This window comes from Phodopus roborovskii, unplaced genomic scaffold (genome assembly GCF_943737965.1).
Source record: "Phodopus roborovskii unplaced genomic scaffold, PHOROB, whole genome shotgun sequence".
Taxonomy (NCBI): Eukaryota; Metazoa; Chordata; class Mammalia; order Rodentia; family Cricetidae; genus Phodopus; species Phodopus roborovskii.
The window spans coordinates 21,695,917-21,715,203 of record NW_026126418.1 but is presented as its reverse complement, the minus strand read 5'-3'; the positions used below and the strand labels follow the sequence as shown (position 1 = coordinate 21,715,203).

Sequence of the window (19,287 nt, the reverse complement as noted above, 5' to 3'; positions counted from 1 at the left end):
AGCATTTCAGAAAGAAGGCTTAAGTTTGTGGATGAAAGCTCACTGGTGTTTACTGTATAATGGGCCATTATTGGTATTTTTTCAAAAAAAGAAGACATAATTGAATAGAAAGTATACATTATAGAGTATATTGCATATCATATCTTGTGAGATTTAAGTAATGTATTTATTTTGCATAATTACAATGTTTGATGCACTGTGATACAAGCTATAATCTTCCTGTGAGTTGTGTTTGAAGCAAGCAGTTTCATCCAGCTGTGGGGACAGGTGCCTTAATCTTAGCACTTGAAAGGCAGAGAAAGGAGTATCTTTAATTTGAGACCAGTCTGGACTACATGTCTCAAGAATAAAGAATAAGGAAGAAGGAAGAAGGAAGAAGGAAGAAGGAGAAGGAGAAGATGAAGAAGAAGAAGAAGAAGAAGAAGAAGAAGAAGAAGAAGAAGAAGAAGAAGAAGAAGAAGAAGAAGATGATGATGATGATCTTAGATGATTTTTCTGGTCCTTGGGGACTGGCCCATAGAGTCCACATCCCAATGTATCTGAGATAAAGAAACCACCCTGAGGAATATGTAAGCTAGTATGAGAGTAGACAGGTGCCTGAGTGAGTCCTTTAAAGAAACTATGGTTCAAACAATAGCAGGTTTATTTATTTCATGCTTTGTTTTTGTGTGTGTTATTGCTTGTTTTGGGGTTTGTGTCTATTTCCAATCTTTTTATTTTAGAAAATATTGATGCTGATGGACAGGGATTTTGTCAAGGAGGATTCAGCATTGATTTTACTAAAGTAAGTTCTCATTTAAGACAGATTTCAATCTTCTTTACGAGTAAACTGGGTTTTAAAACACATGGTCCTTGCTTCGGCTTCCTTATAATTACCATATTTTAATGAAAATAGCTACAAAGCAGTCTGTTTATTTTGGTATTCTTTGGCTTATGTTCCCTTCTTCATAAACATCGCTTATTTGAAGTGGTGAGACAGCACAGTGAGAATGGAGGAGAGTAGAGAATTTCTTTGATAAATAATTGATAACTATGATGACATTAAAGTATCTAGAGCAGGCAGGCAAGATTGTCTCAGCCAGTAAAGGCACTTGCCATCCAAGATTTGTATATATATGGAGATCTCCATATGTATACCTCCCTTACTTACATCTTGACCAAAACACACACACCCACATATACAAGCACACACAAACACCACCCATATACACACATTCACAAACACACATTCACATACACACTTAAAATTTCCACCTATGGGAATTTATAAAATATTACAGTTTCTCTTTCAACTGAAATTGTCTTTTCACAAAAGCTATCATTAGGGATTTTGTTACAAAATTAGTTTAATTACATAAAAGCTGAGAAATGTATCTGTTGACCACCTGTGTTTTATCTGTAGCTGCCAAGTGAAGCTGAGGCAATGTAAAAATGGTGGAAAATCTTATAAGCACAGTATTTTTAACTAAATGGACATGTTCTTCAAACTCGATAGTTTTCATTCTATCTAAATAAAAACTTCATTGACATTTTTAAAGACAAACTTTCTAATGTATGCTTCTTGGTGATTTTTTTTTTTCATTAAAGCATCCTTTTGTCAGCCATCTAAAAGGTTTGGTTATGGAATTAATGACATTAACCCTTGTTGGGAGAAGCTACAGTAATAGATTGATTAATTAGAGCTTCCTGAGCCTAAGAGGAAGCACATACTGTAATCCCAACACTCAGGAGGCCGAGGCAGAAGGATTGCAAGCAAGTTCAGAGCCAGGCTGTCTACATAATGGGACCTATTTCAAAGCAAAAAAGCAACACCCAAAGCAACAATAGCAGCAATAAAAGTAGAATGGAAAGTTATATGTATATTTGGGAGGAACAAAGTACCTTCACTGTAGCAAGAAAAAACTTCCAAGACACCATGTGCAAACACAAAATACCTTGAATTAGACCCTTACACTTTGTTACAGGTTTAAAAAGTGCTGGTGTCCTTCACCGAACTTTTCCCTTTGAAGCCACACATCTATAAATTGGTGAGACACTAACATTGTTTCCCTTTGGCAGAACATTTCTCAGTGATCACTAGAAAATGTATCTCAAGTGGTGTAAATCTAATACAGGAAGTGAAGAAACAACCTTTTACTCATTGTAACCAAGTGCTGTTTCCACCAGTACCTTACACAGTCAAGATGAAGATACTACATTCCTCTAATACCAATAATAATGATAATTAAATTCTTGATTCCTCTAGAAAAGTAAATGCATACTACTTGAAGCCGAGTTAACTGAGTTAATAACTTGTTACTTAGTTATAATGTTAATATATGCATAAATATCTATAAAGCTTAGCATACTAATTTCTTGTCCAACCTCATTGTTTTAAGTATCTTCCTTCTGTTCTATGATTTGATTTAGGCTGACAGAGTACTTCTTGGTGGTCCTGGCAGCTTTTATTGGCAAGGTAGGTTTATATTTTTCAACTGAATACTTGGTTACTCATTTGCCCATGAGGTATCTTGAATTATATTAAAGAAAGAAATATGAAATGTAACTTCAGTATACCAATTTTCTGTTATACTATGTTTTTAGAAAAGAATTTGATACGATTTTTATGGTATATATTAAATGTACATATATTTCAGATAGAAAATCAACAGTTTTTAAAGGTAAATTTAAAGTAAACATATAAAGTCATTTAAATGTTTTTTTTGTTTGTTTGTTTGTTTTTAAGTAGTGTGTATTTTATTTCTATACTCCAGAGGCCATGGGGGACACATTAGTGAGTTTAGCCTTCTGAAAGCTCACAGTTTCAAATTGCTCATTAGAATACCTAGGATCACCTTAATCTTTCTAATATATATCTGTAAGAGGACTTTAAAGTTAGAAGTTAGAGTGAAAGTTGGATGCATGCACACACCTTTAATCCCATCACTCAGGAGGCAGAGTCAAAGGCAGGTGCAGGCAGATCTCTGAGTTTGAGGTTTACACAGTATGTTACAGGACAGGCATGTCTACATAGTGAGATGAGACCCTGTCTCAAAACACAAAAACAAAGAAACAAACAAACAAAATATCTTAATTAAATTGGTAGTGATATGAAGATAATCACTATCCAGCCATTCTAGAGAACTGTAATTACTAAACTATCATCTGAGTAAGTGTAGAAGAGGTCATTATTCCTGACAGTTTGAGGGAGCAAGTGAAGAAAAGAGAAAAAAATCATGCATCAGAAACAATGTATTGGAGACATACTAAAATAGGCACAAATATCCTTTGTTTGACTTGTTAGAGATACTCATTTATGTGGCTAATATGTTACTTGTTTAATTTCTGCTAAAAAGTGTTGTTCACCAGGTCGGAGTCCCCCTTTCCTGGCAGCCCAGACTAAGGGTCTTTGCTTGGAAGCTTTGGAAACAACATGACTATGTCAGTTTAACAGTATTTTTAACTTTGAATTTCGCTCTCTGATTTTTCCAAATGAGGCCCTTTGTAGGAAACTACCTGTTCTCATTCCATATCTCAAAGGAGATGGGAAAGAGAGGTGCTTGTTGCAGGAATAAGGAATGCGATGAATGAGAAATAGGAATAAATGAAAAATCGAAGGGTCCAGAAAACCCAGGCATTAAACACACAGGCCAGTGTATGAGGTGCACTAAGACTGAAAGTGTGAGTGTCTGTGAATCATGCAGCTACTGGGACCAGAATTTAGAGAATTTAAACAAGTTTTAGTGTTGTAAAACAAATGCAGCATTTTAAGGTGCGGACGAGGAAACAAGGGACACTGCTTTCATGTTAGGCATAGCAGTGTGGACAGTTTCCCTTTGTAACCTGGGTGAGCAGTTTCCTGATGGAGAACTTAGCAGGACTGTGGGGCTTCAACAACTTGCACTGGGGTGAGGGGTGATAAAACATAACCAACAAACATGGGTTTATTTTTTCTTCTTACTAAGCATGCCTTCTGCCCTTCAGTGGAGTCAAGGGAGATAGATGAGTATTCCTGGGAAACAACTGTGAAAGAGTCTACATTTTGTGATTCTCACCACCCCACTGATCTATTAAGACACATCTTCTATGATATTATTGATATCACAACTATATAAGTGGCCTCAATTCATAGGATATTTTAGACAGTTGTGTGTGTGTGTGTGTGTTTGTGTGTGTGTGTGTGGTTTAGTGTTATTTGAGACTGATAATTAGAAATAGTAATGTCTAGTCAGGATTGGTGGTAAACATTAATAAGCCCACTATCACTCAGGTGCTGGGACAGAAGAATTTAGAGTTCAAGGCCGGTCTAGGCTATATAGTAAAATCCCACCCCACCAACAACAGAATGAAACAAAACTCCTGAAGTAATAATGTCCAGATGGACTTTGGTCCACATAGGAAACCCCTATTGTTTGTACCGTGAAGTTCCCTTTAGAAGGCTATTTTACACATTTACGTCTGCTCCACCACAGGCCAGCTCATTTCGGATCAAGTGGCAGAAATCATATCTAAATATGACCCCAATGTCTACAGCATCAAATATAATAACCAATTAGCAACTCGGGCTGCACAAGCAATTTTTGATGACAGTTATTTGGGTAAGTAAATGCAAAATATAGACTCTTTATATGAAACTGTGGTGTATTTGCCCTATTATTTTGCATATACTACTTAAGTAATAGTTGAGAAATAGTTTAATTACTTGAGAAATAGTTTAATTAAAAAATCTAAGGGGCATACAGCATCAAATGGATGTTGAATGTTTAGGTTATGCTATCATTCAGTAATTAAAACTGAAGAAAGAAATTATTTATACACTGCTAGTAATACAAACTAACCTTGAAACATAATTCCTGCATTCTAGGCATTATCTAAGCATTTTTTTGGTATTGCTCATGTAACCTCCCCCCCCCCAAGTCTATAGAGTGCACCATTCCCACTCCCATTTTATAAATAGTGATGCCAAGGCATGGAGGCCATGCTGCTTGCTGGCTATGCCGAACCCCTTTTGAGTACTGAACTTTTAGACACAGGTTTTGGATTCAGGATTTATTAGTGTTTGTTCTGACCCTTTAAATTTCTTTGTTATTAATGGAAACAAGTCACACCACAGAAGTAGGACTTGATGCCTGAGTGAATCTGTTATTCCTTGTTCCCTTTGGGCAGACTGCAGATTTACCGTTTTTAACACGCCTTTGTCTTAGTTTTCTTATAGGGATGCCCCCTTCTTGTCATATGCATATGACTTCTTCATTTTTTTTTTTTTTTTTTGTTTTTGTTTTTTGTTTTTTGCTTTTTGTTTTTCCAGACAGGGTTTCTCTGTATTGCTTTGGAGCCTGTCCTGGAGCTTTCTCTGTAGACCAGGCTGGCCTCAAACTCACAGAGATCCACCTGCCTCTGCCTCCTGAGTGCTGGAATTAAAGGCGTGTGCCACCAATGCCTGGCAGCATATGACTTCTTTATCCCAGAGGAGGGAGAAGCTGAAAATACTTTGAGGGATTCATGGGTGTCACCTTTCATTCCTGTCTAGGGTACTCTGTGGCTGTGGGAGACTTCAATGGTGATGGCATTGAAGGTAGGAAGAGTTTGGGCTACCCTTAATGCATATCGAATGAGCATTTGAAACACAAGACACAATTTCAGCAGTTTGCAACCATTACTGTGTAATATACTGAGGGAGAAAGTGTTGATGGGGGTGGGGAGGGGAACTCCTGGTCTCTGCTACAAGTTCTGCCTGGCAGGGTGGTGGAGGGGCTGGAACTCTTTTCCTGTCCTTGCCCTGGCAAGTCCTGTCTTCATGGAGAGGCTTTTCCTCTTTTAGGTTGGTCTGTGGCTTGTGGGCATAGCCTGGGAGCCAGCTGTTCCTCCTTCTTCCTTGTCCTGGTTCAGAAGTGAGTGTAGCAATCCTGGACACCACACAGGTCATGCTTCTGGCCCCAGCCACCCCTCATTTCAGTTTACATTGTAGTGTTTTTCATTACTGTAAATATAGCTTTTCTTAGTTGCTGCAGAGCTTGCTCTTTCTATTCCTGTTTAGTAAAATGGCAAGCGATTTGGATTTGAAGTCTTACTTGTATGTGTGAGGTCCTGGCTGTCCCTGAACTCACTTCTTAGATCAGGCTGGCCTCGAGTTTAATCTGCCTGCCTGTGCCTCTTCAGTGCAGGGATTAAAGGTGTGTGCCACCATGCCCAGTGTATTTGAGTTCTTAATAATGTTTTTATGACTTACAGATTACATTTTTATAATTTAAATTGCAAGGGTTGCATCAAATGCAATGTTGAAAAACTTTCTAGTTTGTTTTCTACTGGTTTAATAAAACTGAAAGCTCTCTGGCAGAATACCTACATCTGTAAATTCCAGTGTTTGTCTTAAAAATTAGTAATTAAGTTTTTATTTTTTTCCCCTAGATTTTGTTTCAGGAGTTCCAAGAGCAGCGAGGACTTTGGGAATGGTAGGAGTGTTTCAATATCTGGGGGCAGGGGCTGGGAGATGGTCTGAAGATGGGATGGTTCTTGCCTCACAAGCATGAGGACCTCTGTTTGGATCGCCAGCATGCATGTAAAAGCAGTCCCACTACACTGTAACCATAGTGCTGTGGGTTTGGGTGTAGAGACAGGTGGCTCCCTGGAGTTTATGACTCAGTCATCACACTAATGGATGAGCTCTGGAGTTAGAAAGTGACTGTCTCCAAAAAGGATAAAGATACCCAACTTCGACCTCTGGCTTCCACACAAATACACATGCATTCTTCCTCGATGCACGTGTGCCCACAGACACGTTCATAACCACCCCTCCCCAATCTGTAGCTATCGTCTATTTTATCATATTTCATTTACTTTTGTTTTCCTACACAGGTTTATATTTATGATGGGAAAAACATGTCCTCTTTACACAATTTTACTGGTGAACAGGTATGCTATTAAGATGTCACACTTCCTTTACAAAAATTCACTGAAGAGTATTTAGGAAGTGAAAATACAAATGCCATCTGCAGTGTAACTTGACACAGCTGCTGGAGGACCGTTGTGCTGCTGCCTCCTCTCATGTGCAAGTGTTTGTGAGAGCCAGTTGGTTTCTTCTGTTTTCACTTTGTGTCTTTAGTCAGCATTTTGTGGAAATGGCTTAATGAGCCTACACATGCAATGCTATAAATAGAATTCTCATAGGCTTTAGATTTTGTTGTTGCTGTTGTGGTTTTCTTTCTTTTTTTTTTTTTTTTTTTTGTCTTTTGAGACAGGGTTTCTCTGTATAACTCTGGCTGTCCTGGAGAGAGATCTGCCAGCCTCTGCTTCACAAGTGCCGCGATTCAAGGCAAACCGCCTGCCTGACTTTAGATGTTTTATTTTTGTTTTTAACCAAAATATTTCAGTTTAGCAAACCTTTTTTTTTGTCCTTGCATATGATAGTTTATTTTTGTTTGCTGTTTTTTTTAAATAAAAGTAAAATCACAAATACACAAAAGCTAAAATTTCTCCTTGATGTCATTAAAGTTTTCTAAAGGAATGACCTATGAGCTGAGTGTGGTGGTGCATGCCTTTGATCCCTGCACTCAGGAGGCAGAGGCAGGTGGATCTTTGAGTTTGAAGACAGCCTGGTCTACAGAGCAAGTTTCAGGACAGCCAGGGCTACACAGAGAAACCCTGCTTCAAAAACCCAAAAAGAAAAAGAAAAGGAAAGATAAAAAAAGAAAAGAATGACCTATGTGTTTCGGTTTTATTAGATGCCAAAAAGGGCACAACACAGATGTTTGTATTATGGATGATATGTACATAGTTGCACTACAAAATAAAAATTCTTCAGTTAAGTGTAATACAAGTTGTTCTGAATGAGTGTAGATGTTTCATGATATTGTTTGTGTGTCTCAGAGAATTAGGTTACAAGTTGGTAACAATAAAGAAAAAGATTCATAGTAGGCAGAAGGGGAGGGGGATCTCCCAGTTTTGTATCCAGGGCTGCAAGCTTCTTATTTCCTGGGGTGTGTTTGGCTTTGGGAGAGAAGGAGGGGCTGAGAAACTTAATAGTAGAGACTCTCAAATGATGAACATGAAATATGTTTTTGCCCATAAATTTAGAAGAATTAAAAAAGCCTTATTAAGTGATTATCATTATGTTAGTAAAATAGATAAAAAACATTGAGATTGAAACTCTAAATGCACAGAGAAATATCCTGTCTATGTGCTCCAAATGTTAACTGCATGATCTGGTAGAATGAAATATACATCTTTGTCCCATCTTCTTCTGCAGATGGCTGCATATTTTGGATTTTCTGTAGCTGCCACTGACATTAATGGGGATGAGTAAGTTTAAAAAAATAATGTTTCCAGAATCCATTTTCTTCTATGTTTATAAATGCTTGGTTAAAACTAAATAGCATTTCTTCTGTTTCTTTGTCTGTTCCTTGTTAATCTTCTGGCATTCTAAGAAGGGAATTTGATACTCCCTAATCATGAATATGGGAAAACCTCTGAGTTGGGTGGTAAGCTTTATAATTAACTCTAGAGCAGTGGTAATCAAGCTGCCTAATGCCTGAACCCTTTAATACAGGTCCACATGGTGTGGTTACCCGCAACCATAAAATTATTTCATCGCTACTTCATAACTGCACTGTTAAGAATTATAATGTAAATATCTTATGTGCAGGATATCTGATATGAGACCACATGGAGTCACAACATGACCCATAGATTGGGAACCGCTGTCTTAAAACAGTGTGGTTATGAGTGATTTGCAATGCTTCTTTCTATGTAGCCATAGGAGGCAGGCGTGCAAAGGGGGTGGGGAATGGAGTTTTAGTAACAGTGTGCTGATGTGGGAATGGAAAGACTGCTCAGTGGGAAAGGTCATTGGCGTACCCTGCAGAGGGCTTGGGTTTAATTCATAGCGCCCCCACATGGTGGCTCATAACTATTTTAGTTCCAGTTCTAGGAATTCAACGCCCTCTTCTGGCATTTGAGGGCGCTCCAGCATACACAGACATACATACAGGCAAAACCCTCTTGCACATAAAATAGAAAATTAACAGAAATGCTGTCGGGTGGACTTTGATCTTGTGTGTGAGCACATCCTCTTCCTTCAGTTATGCAGATGTGTTTATTGGAGCACCTCTGTTCATGGACCGAGGCTCTGACGGGAAACTCCAAGAGGTGGGCCAGGTCTCAGTGTCTCTGCAGAGAGCATCTGGAGACTTCCAGACTACAAAGCTGAACGGATTTGAGGTTTTTGCCAGATTTGGAAGTGCCATAGCTCCTCTGGGAGACCTGGATCAGGATGGTTTCAATGGTAAGATCAAAGTGATTTTCTGTGTCACTTGAAGAAGTCCAAAAATGCCATCTATAGAAGCTCTTATGGGCCAACCTACCTCCTGGAAAGATCGCGAGCACATCATCAGATTTAAAAACAAGACTTTTTTTTAAATAAGCAAAAATTTTCATAACATGACTTTTATGAGCTAGAATATCAACTGATTGAATTCTGAAGGGAGCCTTCATTTCCAGGGAACTCTATGCATCCTGCTGCGTGGCAGTGCCCTCTACTGTCCATTTGGCTCCAAGTGAAAGATAGCGCCTAGGCTGTTGTGAATGCAATGATGACTTAATGCCTGCCTCAGGTCTGAATTTCCACTAATATTTTTATAACTGTAGCTTTATAGTAGCTGTGAAACCTTGGAGAGAGGTTGTGTGCTTTTTCATGGGGATCTGTAAAAGGCATAAGCCCAATATTTTATAGTAGTCCCATTTCAATAGTTACAGATACTTTTAAAATGGAAAGATAGCTTTTATTACACAGCTCTTTTCCAGAACCTGAAAAACAGATTAAAAATTAGATACATGAAATAAATTACAAGGATATTTTTTGGTAAAAGAATATTAAGGAGAGGTGAGTTGTTGGTTTGTGTGTGTTATCAGCTGTATATAATATAATAGAAAGTTATTACAAATGTAATAGAAAGTTATTAAGAAGACTTGAGAAACTCCATAGTACAGCTTACTCTGACATCTAGTGAAAAGGAAATGCCTTGTGGACAATTGTATGTCATACACAAGCTTGAATAACCATAGAGGGTTTCGGCTTTAGTGAACACCTAGCCCAAGTTATAATTTGCTTCCTAAAATAGTCTTAAATATTTTTTTTAAAATAAAAGAACACAACAGCAACTGTAGAATAAAGCAAGATGTGGAAAGATGGTTGCTGGTCATTACCTAGTGACAGCAAGACCTCAGATAAGAAGGAAAACTATTTTCTACCCTTGCATTGTAATTGGGCTCTGTGGAACAGCTAGGACACATATGCTGTTGCTTTGTCCCAAAGATATGCCAGTCACTTTAAAGACATTTTCTGGGTATTGCAATCTTACTTTTCATATTTTTATTGTTATTCTTCAGCAGCATGTATAAACAACAGCAAAAATCTTTGAGCTTTGTAACTTTTTCTTTTTCTTTTTTCTTTTTGGCCTGTCCTGTAACTCACTCTGTAGACCAGGCTGGCCTCAAACTCAGAGATATTTACCTGTCTCCACCTCCTGAATGCTGGGACTAAAAGGTGTGTGTGCCATCACAGCCCAGCGATATGAAGCAACTTAAGGGAGGAAGGGGTTACTCTTTGAGGGGATGCTGTCCCTTATGGCCTGGAGTGCAATGGCAGCAGAAGCATAAAGGGCCTGGTCTCTTTGTGCCTGGGGAGGCAGAGGCAGAGGCAGGTGGATCTCTGAGGCCAGCCTGGTCTACAGAGCAAATTCTCTATAGAGAAACCCTGTCTTCAAGAAGATAAACAAAAGAGAGAGTAATCAACCACATACATTCTAAGGAACCCAGCATTCAATAGAGTGTGTATGTGTAAGAAATATTCTTTTTAAAAAACCACTAGAATATGATTACTATGGTGTTTGAGATATTCCCTGGCATAGTGGTCTCATGCAAAGAATGAGCCATCCAAGTATGTTTGGTATCTCAGGAGATGTCACTGAGGAGGCATGAGGTGTTTTGTACAGTAAGGACATCAAAGTAGTTTGGTGTGGCCAGTACAGAGAAGCCATTATAAGTGAAAGAGACATCCATGTCTTAGACTGGTAACATCAGAGAAAGGAGAAATTGGTATATGACATTTATTTAGGAGTGGCCACTATGACCATTTATTACCATTTAAGGTTGTTTTAAAAAATTAAAACTTTTATATGTTTTTGTTGTTTCAGTATAAATTGAACAATATCAAGAAGTCAGAACTTTGAAATTGATGAGCCAGATTTTAATTTGGTAAAATAATTCTCATGCAAGAATTAGAAGGAGGACCAGGGTGAATTTTAGGTGATTTGTAAATCCCATCTGTAATATAAGATGACGAATTTTAGGTTCAGAAAGCTAAGTCTCTTGTCCAAGGTCAGACCCAAAGGTTCTGCTTCTAAATTAATGTCATTTTTTTTTTCAGTTTTTCTTGGATCTTTTGGATTAGAATGCCACTTTTTTTGTTTTGTTTTGTTTTGTTTTCTGTTGTTTTGAGAGAATTTCACTCAGTAGCCCAGGATGACCTTGAACTCAGAATCCTGCTGTGTTAGTCTCTTGAGTGTTGTGATTATGGGCATGTGACCCTGTGACAACCTAGACTGTTACTCTGAAGCACTTCAAATCAACAGTTATCATAGCATGGTTGTATTAGTATTGAGAATCTCTTCTGACCATCCCTGCCCACTCTCCTAATTCATCACTCCTCCTCTGTGTCATTCCCTCTGTCCACAGATATTGCAATCGCCGCTCCATATGGAGGTGAAGATCAAAAGGGACTTGTTTATGTCTTCAATGGAAGATTAACAGGCTTGAATTCAGTGCCATCTCAGATCCTTGAGGGGCAGTGGGCTGCTCAGAGCATGCCCCCAAGCTTTGGCTATTCAATGAAAGGAGCTACAGATGTAGACAAGAATGGATATCCAGGTACTTTCTACAAATACACGTGGCTCTTGGATGTCCCAACAATGTTAGCTAGTCTGTTCTTGTCTGCCATTCCATGTAATGTCTAAATACTGAGGAAAACGTTACTACCATCATCAACAGAGACAGGAAGAAAACACAGCCATGTTTGATGGGAGTGTGCAATATGAAACATACACTTTTATTTATTGACTAATCGTTTAAAGTATCAGGAAAATATTTATAGAAGCAATAGACAAAAGCCAAATGAACATTCCAAGTTTAGAGAATGGCATCCATTGATTTTTTTTATGAGCATTTTTATGGACTGTTAACAGTGATTTGTGTATGTGTGTGTGTGTATGAGAGCACCTGCATGTGGAGTATGTGTGTGTGTTTGTGTGTGCATGAGTGCACGTGTGTGTGGAGTCAGAGATCATGTGTAGTGTTTTCCTCTGTCACCTTATATTTTGAGACAGACTCCATCGCTGGAGCTCATAAATTTGGCTAAGCTGGTTGAGAAAGTCCTGGGGACCCTCCTGTGTTACCCTTCCCCTCCCCACACTAGGATTCCAGGTGCATAGCACCATACCTGGCTTGGGTGCTGGGGGACACAGATTCAAGTCCTCATCCTCTGTGTAGTAAACACTTTACTTTTGGAGCCACCAGCCCAGCCTGAACCAATCATTCTGATTTAAAAACAAAACAAAACAAAAACCAAAAAGTACCATTTCACTGAATTTTCTCAATTACAATTGTGTGAAATGTAAGTTAAATTAGATCACAATAAGGCCATTTGGTGCATGTGAAAAAAAAAAAGGTAACTTGTCTAAGGTTTCCCACTGGGTTAATCTGCAGAGTAAGACCATCAGTTTAGACTCTTATACCCTTTGAGTATTATAATGGATGAAGGTTGAAATAGATCCTTTCTTTACATGAAGTAAAATTTAGAGAACCTAGATGACCTTTGTTGTTGAAATAGCTAATTTGGATTCTATGTGTGAGTTCAGTGACACGTTTATGACTGCAATATGTGCATTACAGAGCTTAGTATAGCAAAATGTATCTTTCTATTTTCCCCTGCTGCATCTATACTTTGTGATTGTTTGAGGCAGGTTTTGTTATGTATTCCAGGCTGGCTATCCTCAGACCCATAATCCTCCCATCTTTGTCTTTTGAGTGGCTGGGATTACAGGTGTGCATCTCCATGCCCAAATCATTCACACACACACACACACGCGCACACACACACACACACACACACACACACAAATGTATACATATATACGAGTATATAATTTGTGGGTTTTTGTTGTTTTGTATGTATGGGTGTTTTACCTGCATATATGCTTGTGCATTATGTGTGTGCAGTGTCCACAGAGGCCAGAGTGTAGTAGGGCATCACATTCCTTCAAACTGGAGTTAGATACAGTGGTGAGTCACCATGTGGGTGCTGGGAATTGAATCTGGATCAGCAGGAAAAGCTGCCAGTGCTCTTTACTGTGGAGTCATCTTTTTAGTTCCATGTTTTTGTTTCTTATTTTTTAATTAAAAAAACAAAACAAAACAAAAAAACACCCTCATGCTTTATATGCTGTTCATTGTAAATTCCCTTGAGAATATCAGGAACATTTTTCTAAAACATTAATTTCATGTTTCCCATTGTAACAGATAACTGTGTAGTATCTTATTTTACCTTATATTTTGTTATTTATGTTTATGTATATAACTTTGTTATATGTCCTAAATATTTCCTTAGGCATGCTGTGTGCGCGCGCATGTGCGTGTGTGTGTGTGTGTGTGTATGTGTGTGTGTGTGTGTGTGTGTGTGCACTGTGGTTGTGCTTCTTTGTATGTGTGGCTGAAGGTACATACACACATATGTGTACTCACTGTGGTAGTGCTGTTTGTCTATGTAGCTGAGGGCATATGAGGAGATAAGAGGATGTGTGTGGAGGTCAGAGTATAACCTTCTGCCTTTCCACCTTATTTGAGACAGGCTCTGTATGCTGCAACATAGCTTACTTGGGAGCTTTGGGTTCTACCATCTCTTAGAAGGAGCATGCTAGGATTGTAGACATTCTTTATATTTTCTTATATTTTTCTGTGTTGAGAGAGCCTCCTCAAATTTAGCTTGGATATATGTGGGATAAAACTCTGATTTAATTTTATCCAAATTGTGAAGCACTTTTACATAAAAACAAGTGTATTTTGTCCTTTCTGCTTGAGTTTCTGGGATTTGCTTTTGAAACCAAAGTCTGGTTGATGGTGATGGTTTCTTCACCACTTGACATAGTTTTGCCTTGTGCATATTATCCTAAAATTTCCTGGCTTTGAAAACAAAACCTGGGAACACTGAGCATGTCATAGAATAATGCATATTTTAAAAACCATTTTTGTTATTAACATGTTTTTTTATTCTCTCAAGACTTAGTTGTAGGAGCTTTTGGTGTGGATCGAGCTATCTTATACAGGTATGTTACACATTCCTTAATACAGGAATATTCTGAATTATTTGGAAAAATATTTTTTAGTTAAGTACTCATTTTTGAATTTCAGTTTAATTTCTTGAAGTAATGATAAAATCATTCTATTTAATATTTGCTGCAAAATAGTGCATATTCAAGGAACTCTCAAAGAACACAGAGTTGTAGATTTTTTAAAATATTTCTAGAAAAGCATTCAGAAATTCTCATTGACTTTTAAATTTTGTTTGGAGACATTCTTCTGCACTTTTAGTCATCAAACATGGAAGAGTAGTAACTGGGGAGTGACCTTTCCTTGTGTACTGGCTCTATTCCTAAGTTCCACAGAACTGAATTGAAGATGATAGAGATTGACAATTTTCTAGAAGAGGTACTTGTGCCTCATTGTTATATGACCATAAAAGTGGTATGTCGTAAATATCAGAACTCATTTATGTAAAATAGAGCTAGTGTGTAAATTCTCGTTCTTCAGCTGTAGCCATGCTCTCAGTTCTGCATGTCATCAATCCCTTTGCCTCAGAAAACTAGCTGGCCTCTTTAGTAGGCTGAGGTTCCTGCACTGTTATGGGATGAACTTGGCAAGACGTTGTTACCACTGGCTTTGTTAAGGCACTGTGATCCATCAACTTCTTCATAGCTTTGGAGAACATAAACTTATAGACTTCTAGACTTTATCATTTGAAGCATCTTCATTGGCCTGACCCTACTGTTTTTGTTTTGTTTTGTTTTTTAGCAGCATAATACTTAGAGTTGTGCATCTGAATTTTGCAAACTATATTTACAGGTTGATTATCTCTTACTGGAAATGCCTGAGATCATACGTGTTCAGATTTTGGAGCTGTATGGATTAAAGAATTTGCATAGACTTGCCAGTTAGGCATTTTTAGTCTAAAAATCTAAAACTTGAAATAGCCCAAAACACTTTTGAGCATCTTGTCGGTACTCAAAATTTTTTAGGTTTGAAGAGTCCATAGCATTTCAGTTTGGATTTTTTAGGTTATAGTAATACTCACTGTATATTTTAGTTTAAAAAATTATTGTTAATAAAGAAACACTTGCATGAGGTAAATATTCAAGTAATTGAGAGGATGAACATGGATTGGAGAGATGGCTCAGCAGTTATGAATGCAGTTGGGGGCTGGAGAGATAGATACCTCAGTGGTTAAGAGCACTGACTGCTTTTACAGAGGACCCTGGTTCAATTCCCAGCATCAAAGGATCTGACACTCACACACAGACATACATGTAGGCAAAATACCAGTGTACATAAAATGCAAATAAATAAATTATTTAAAAATTGCAATAAGGAGCATGTACTGCTTTTGCAGAGGACCCAAGTTCAGTTCCCAACACCTACGTCAGGCTGCTCACAGTGGCCTGTGACTCCATCTCCATGGGACCTGATGCCCTTTGATGGCCTCTGCATGCACTTGCACTCAACCCCCCTCATAATTTAAACAATAACAAATATTTAGAAAGAGCATACAATAACCATGTGTATGCTATACTGTAAATATTCTATCATTAAGAAGTCACACGTTTGCCTTTGTGTGTGATTTGTAGGCATTCTGCCTTTGTTGCAGGATCTTTGTCTTTCCCTATTCATCTGCCTGTCAGCACAGGTGGGTTTATTCCTCACTGTGTCCCTGTAATTAGCTATTCGTAATTGTGCTTCATTGTGCTGAATTCAGACAGGCTGACCAATTGTCTCTCTTGCCTGGAGTAAAGCAATTCCCAGGATGTAGGACTGAATTAGGTCAGTTGTGGGTAAAATGAAACAGTTGGCCATCTTATGTTCACAATTAGGCTAGTACAATTGTTGCCGTTACCAACAGAAATGGGCATTGAACTGCATCTGGAGTGAATGAGATTTTATCAGTCTATTTTTAAATTTTTTAAATAACATTTTCTCTCCCCTTTTCTTCTTCTCCTTCCCACTTTTTAAATTTAAAACTAGAGCCAGACCCGTTGTCACTGTAAATGCTGGCCTTGAAGTGTACCCTAGCATTTTAAATCAAGACAATAAAATCTGTCCGTTGCCTGGGACAACTCTCAAAGTTTCCTGGTAAGGATCTTTGTTTAATAGTAGTTGTGAATAAGATTAATAGTTCAGTTGCTATACCAGCAACACAGAGTTAGGTGGCAGGGTTGAAATATTGAGGCAGTTTCTGTGAACACAGCCTATGTCTATGCCACAGATTAGATTATGAAAGTCAAGTTTCAGGAAAGCTATCTAAGTACAAGCTAATGTGAAAATAATTTCAATGTATTATATATGGTTAAAAAATAGATTTAAAAAGAAGGAAAAGGTAAGCATACCTCAATACATTTTAATTAAATTCTAAACAGGACATTCTGAAAATTTATGTTTTTCTCAGACTTCATATATGCAAATGTTACGAAATTATTGTTCTCTAATAGTTCATTGGCCATATGTTCGTTACACACACACACACACACACACACACACACACACACACACACAGTGTATTTTCATAAATCCAGTGTCTGAGTTCTCTATATCATAATTTCTCTTTTGTCTTGCATATGAAATTTTCACAATTTTTGCTACATTTTCATTCAACTGTCCTATAGTTATCTTGTATTTAGGTGGACTTGTGTTATTTTATAAACTTAAAAGTTTTCATGTATGTCAACTATAAAAATTAACTTATAAAAAGTCTTGACACTCATAATGAGAGCCACAAAGAGCATCCTGTCTTTAGAACACTCTTCCTGGTCCTTACACAGAAAAGCTGGGTAGAACTTATGGGTGTAACGGACACATGAGCAGATGGGAATAGTATAGAAAGGAGTCTGAGGAGGGCCTTTTCCTGGCTTTCTTGAATTATTACTGTAAACACTGAGAGTGTTCAGTTCTTATTTTCCACTGAATTAGGTTAAACACTATGTAACACTAGCCCTTTGTTTTATTGGTTGGCAACCACACTGTGAAGACTTTAGCTTTGTTTTTACTGCTCCCCTCCACATGCGCCCTTTAATGTTGCTAATGTGGTCAAAATTAAAAGGCTCAAATAGGATATCTAGAGCAGTGTATGGAGAGACAACACCATTTTCTAAAGGACAGTGGTACACAGTGACAAATATGTTTTACGTCCTATTTCAGTGAATAAGAGACCAAATCTCAAAACAAAGGCATAGAATGATAGAGGACTTGTGACCTTCATATGTGTACACACAGGCGAGCTCTTCCCTGCATGTGTACATACACTTACACGCAGACACACTGACACTTACATACATAATACATGGAAGAGTATTAAGACATGCAGGAAGACAAAAGTGTCTTGTAGTGCAGACTCTGTATCAGTTCTCTGCACCTGTATTTGTCAGTTCAACCAACTGTGGCTAGAAATATACAATAAACATTGTATTTGTACTGGATATGTGCCAATTTTTTTTCCTGTCATTCCTTAAAAATGTGATATGGCTGGTGTTCACATAGTATTTCCTTTGTATTAAGTATTGTAACTATTCTGTGGGTGATTTAAAGTCGGAGGATGTCAGCTCTCCGCAGACACAGTACCCTTTTATGTCAGAGCCCTCAGTCTCCACTGATTCTTCAGGGTTCACTGATGATTTTGGTCCCTGGGAGTAGACAACCAGTTCCTAGAACCAACCCCCAACCACCCGGGATTCCAAGAGATAGCTGCATTAGAAAAGTGAATTTAGGTGGTACTCAACACTACACCTAAATTAGATTGTTGGACTTACATTTGTAAACATTTTTCTTACAGTTTTAATGTCAGGTTCTGCTTAAAGGCGGATGGCAAAGGAGCTCTTCCGAAGAGGCTCAGTGAGTATCTTGTGCAGAATCAGTGTGTTCATGGTACTACAGGTACAGTGCTTATGTTTCAGGACACACCGTCAGTTACTCAAGTAGTTGTTATCATTTTAATCTGAATTTTCATGCTGAAGACATTTCAGATGCATAATTATATATAAGTACTTTCTTCAGCAGCTCGTAGGCCAGTTCAGATGCAGTGTATTTGTTACTGGACATTGTGAGAGTAAGAATGGTAAATAGGCAGCATTTAGAATGTTGAGCAGTTAATGATGTGAGGTAAATGAGGACTGGAGGACACTCATTGTGATTCTATACCCTACTGAGACATGAGGGGGTGTTGGGGGAAGGCTTTAGCCTTCCTTAGACAGGGGGACAGGTCTGTGTTGCTGCCTTCAGTGTGTGGAGCCAACAGCATGCCTCCTTTACTGAAGTGATGGATGTATTTCTGAGAGTGGGTTGGTCAGCTGAGTGGATAGTGACTTCTGCTATTGCATGGTGATAGGGTGGAGAAGGTGAATGCTAAGAGAGCTGGCTGTTCTCAGTGGGAATGAACAGAGGATGGCAAGTGGGATCTCCCCGTCTGGCCAGATGTATGTAGAGACCTCAGGGGAATGAGAGAACAAGGTGTCCCTGGACCTGTTTTACACTTGGAAATGGCCCCAAGAAGCCTGTGCTGGAATGAACTCATTGCTGCAAGGATAAGGGAAAGTAGTTATCAAGACCAGAAATGGGATATGCCTGTATTCGAAATTAACCATTTAAAGAAATTTACAAATTGTGCTGTATTTGCTGAGCAGTGGTGGCGCATGCCTTTAATCCCAGCACTCGGGAGGCAGAGGCAGATGGATCTCTGAGTTTGAGGCCAGTCTGGTCTACAAAGCTACACAGAGAAACCCTGTCTTGAAACAAACCGAGAGAGAGAGAGAGAGAGAGAGAGAGAGAGAGAGAGAGAGAGAGAGAGAGAGAGATAGTCAGTTGGTACTATGGAAACACCATTTCAAGTGATATAAATGGTTCATAGTACTCAATATTGGATGCACATTAATCAGTACTTATCAAAATCGACAAGACACTTGGATTAGAAGTTGTGTGTGGCTGTGCATACTGTGAGGTGGG

At 38.3% G+C, this 19,287-nt stretch overlaps 1 protein-coding gene across 2 annotated transcripts in view; it reads left to right on the top strand.

Moving 5' to 3' along the window:
- Itgav (integrin subunit alpha V) overlaps window positions 1-19,287 on the top strand; it is a 76,854-nt gene that overhangs the window by 29,602 nt on the left and 27,965 nt on the right. For both annotated transcript variants that reach the window (XM_051184366.1, XM_051184365.1), the window contains exons 5-16: window positions 723-784; window positions 2,410-2,455; window positions 4,452-4,577; window positions 5,510-5,554; window positions 6,388-6,431; window positions 6,835-6,891; window positions 8,225-8,277; window positions 9,057-9,259; window positions 11,710-11,901; window positions 14,306-14,351; window positions 16,321-16,428; window positions 18,122-18,180. In XM_051184366.1, the coding sequence (XP_051040323.1) occupies window positions 723-784; window positions 2,410-2,455; window positions 4,452-4,577; window positions 5,510-5,554; window positions 6,388-6,431; window positions 6,835-6,891; window positions 8,225-8,277; window positions 9,057-9,259; window positions 11,710-11,901; window positions 14,306-14,351; window positions 16,321-16,428; window positions 18,122-18,180 (1,041 nt within the window). The remainder of the gene's footprint in view (window positions 1-722; window positions 785-2,409; window positions 2,456-4,451; window positions 4,578-5,509; window positions 5,555-6,387; window positions 6,432-6,834; window positions 6,892-8,224; window positions 8,278-9,056; window positions 9,260-11,709; window positions 11,902-14,305; window positions 14,352-16,320; window positions 16,429-18,121; window positions 18,181-19,287) is intronic.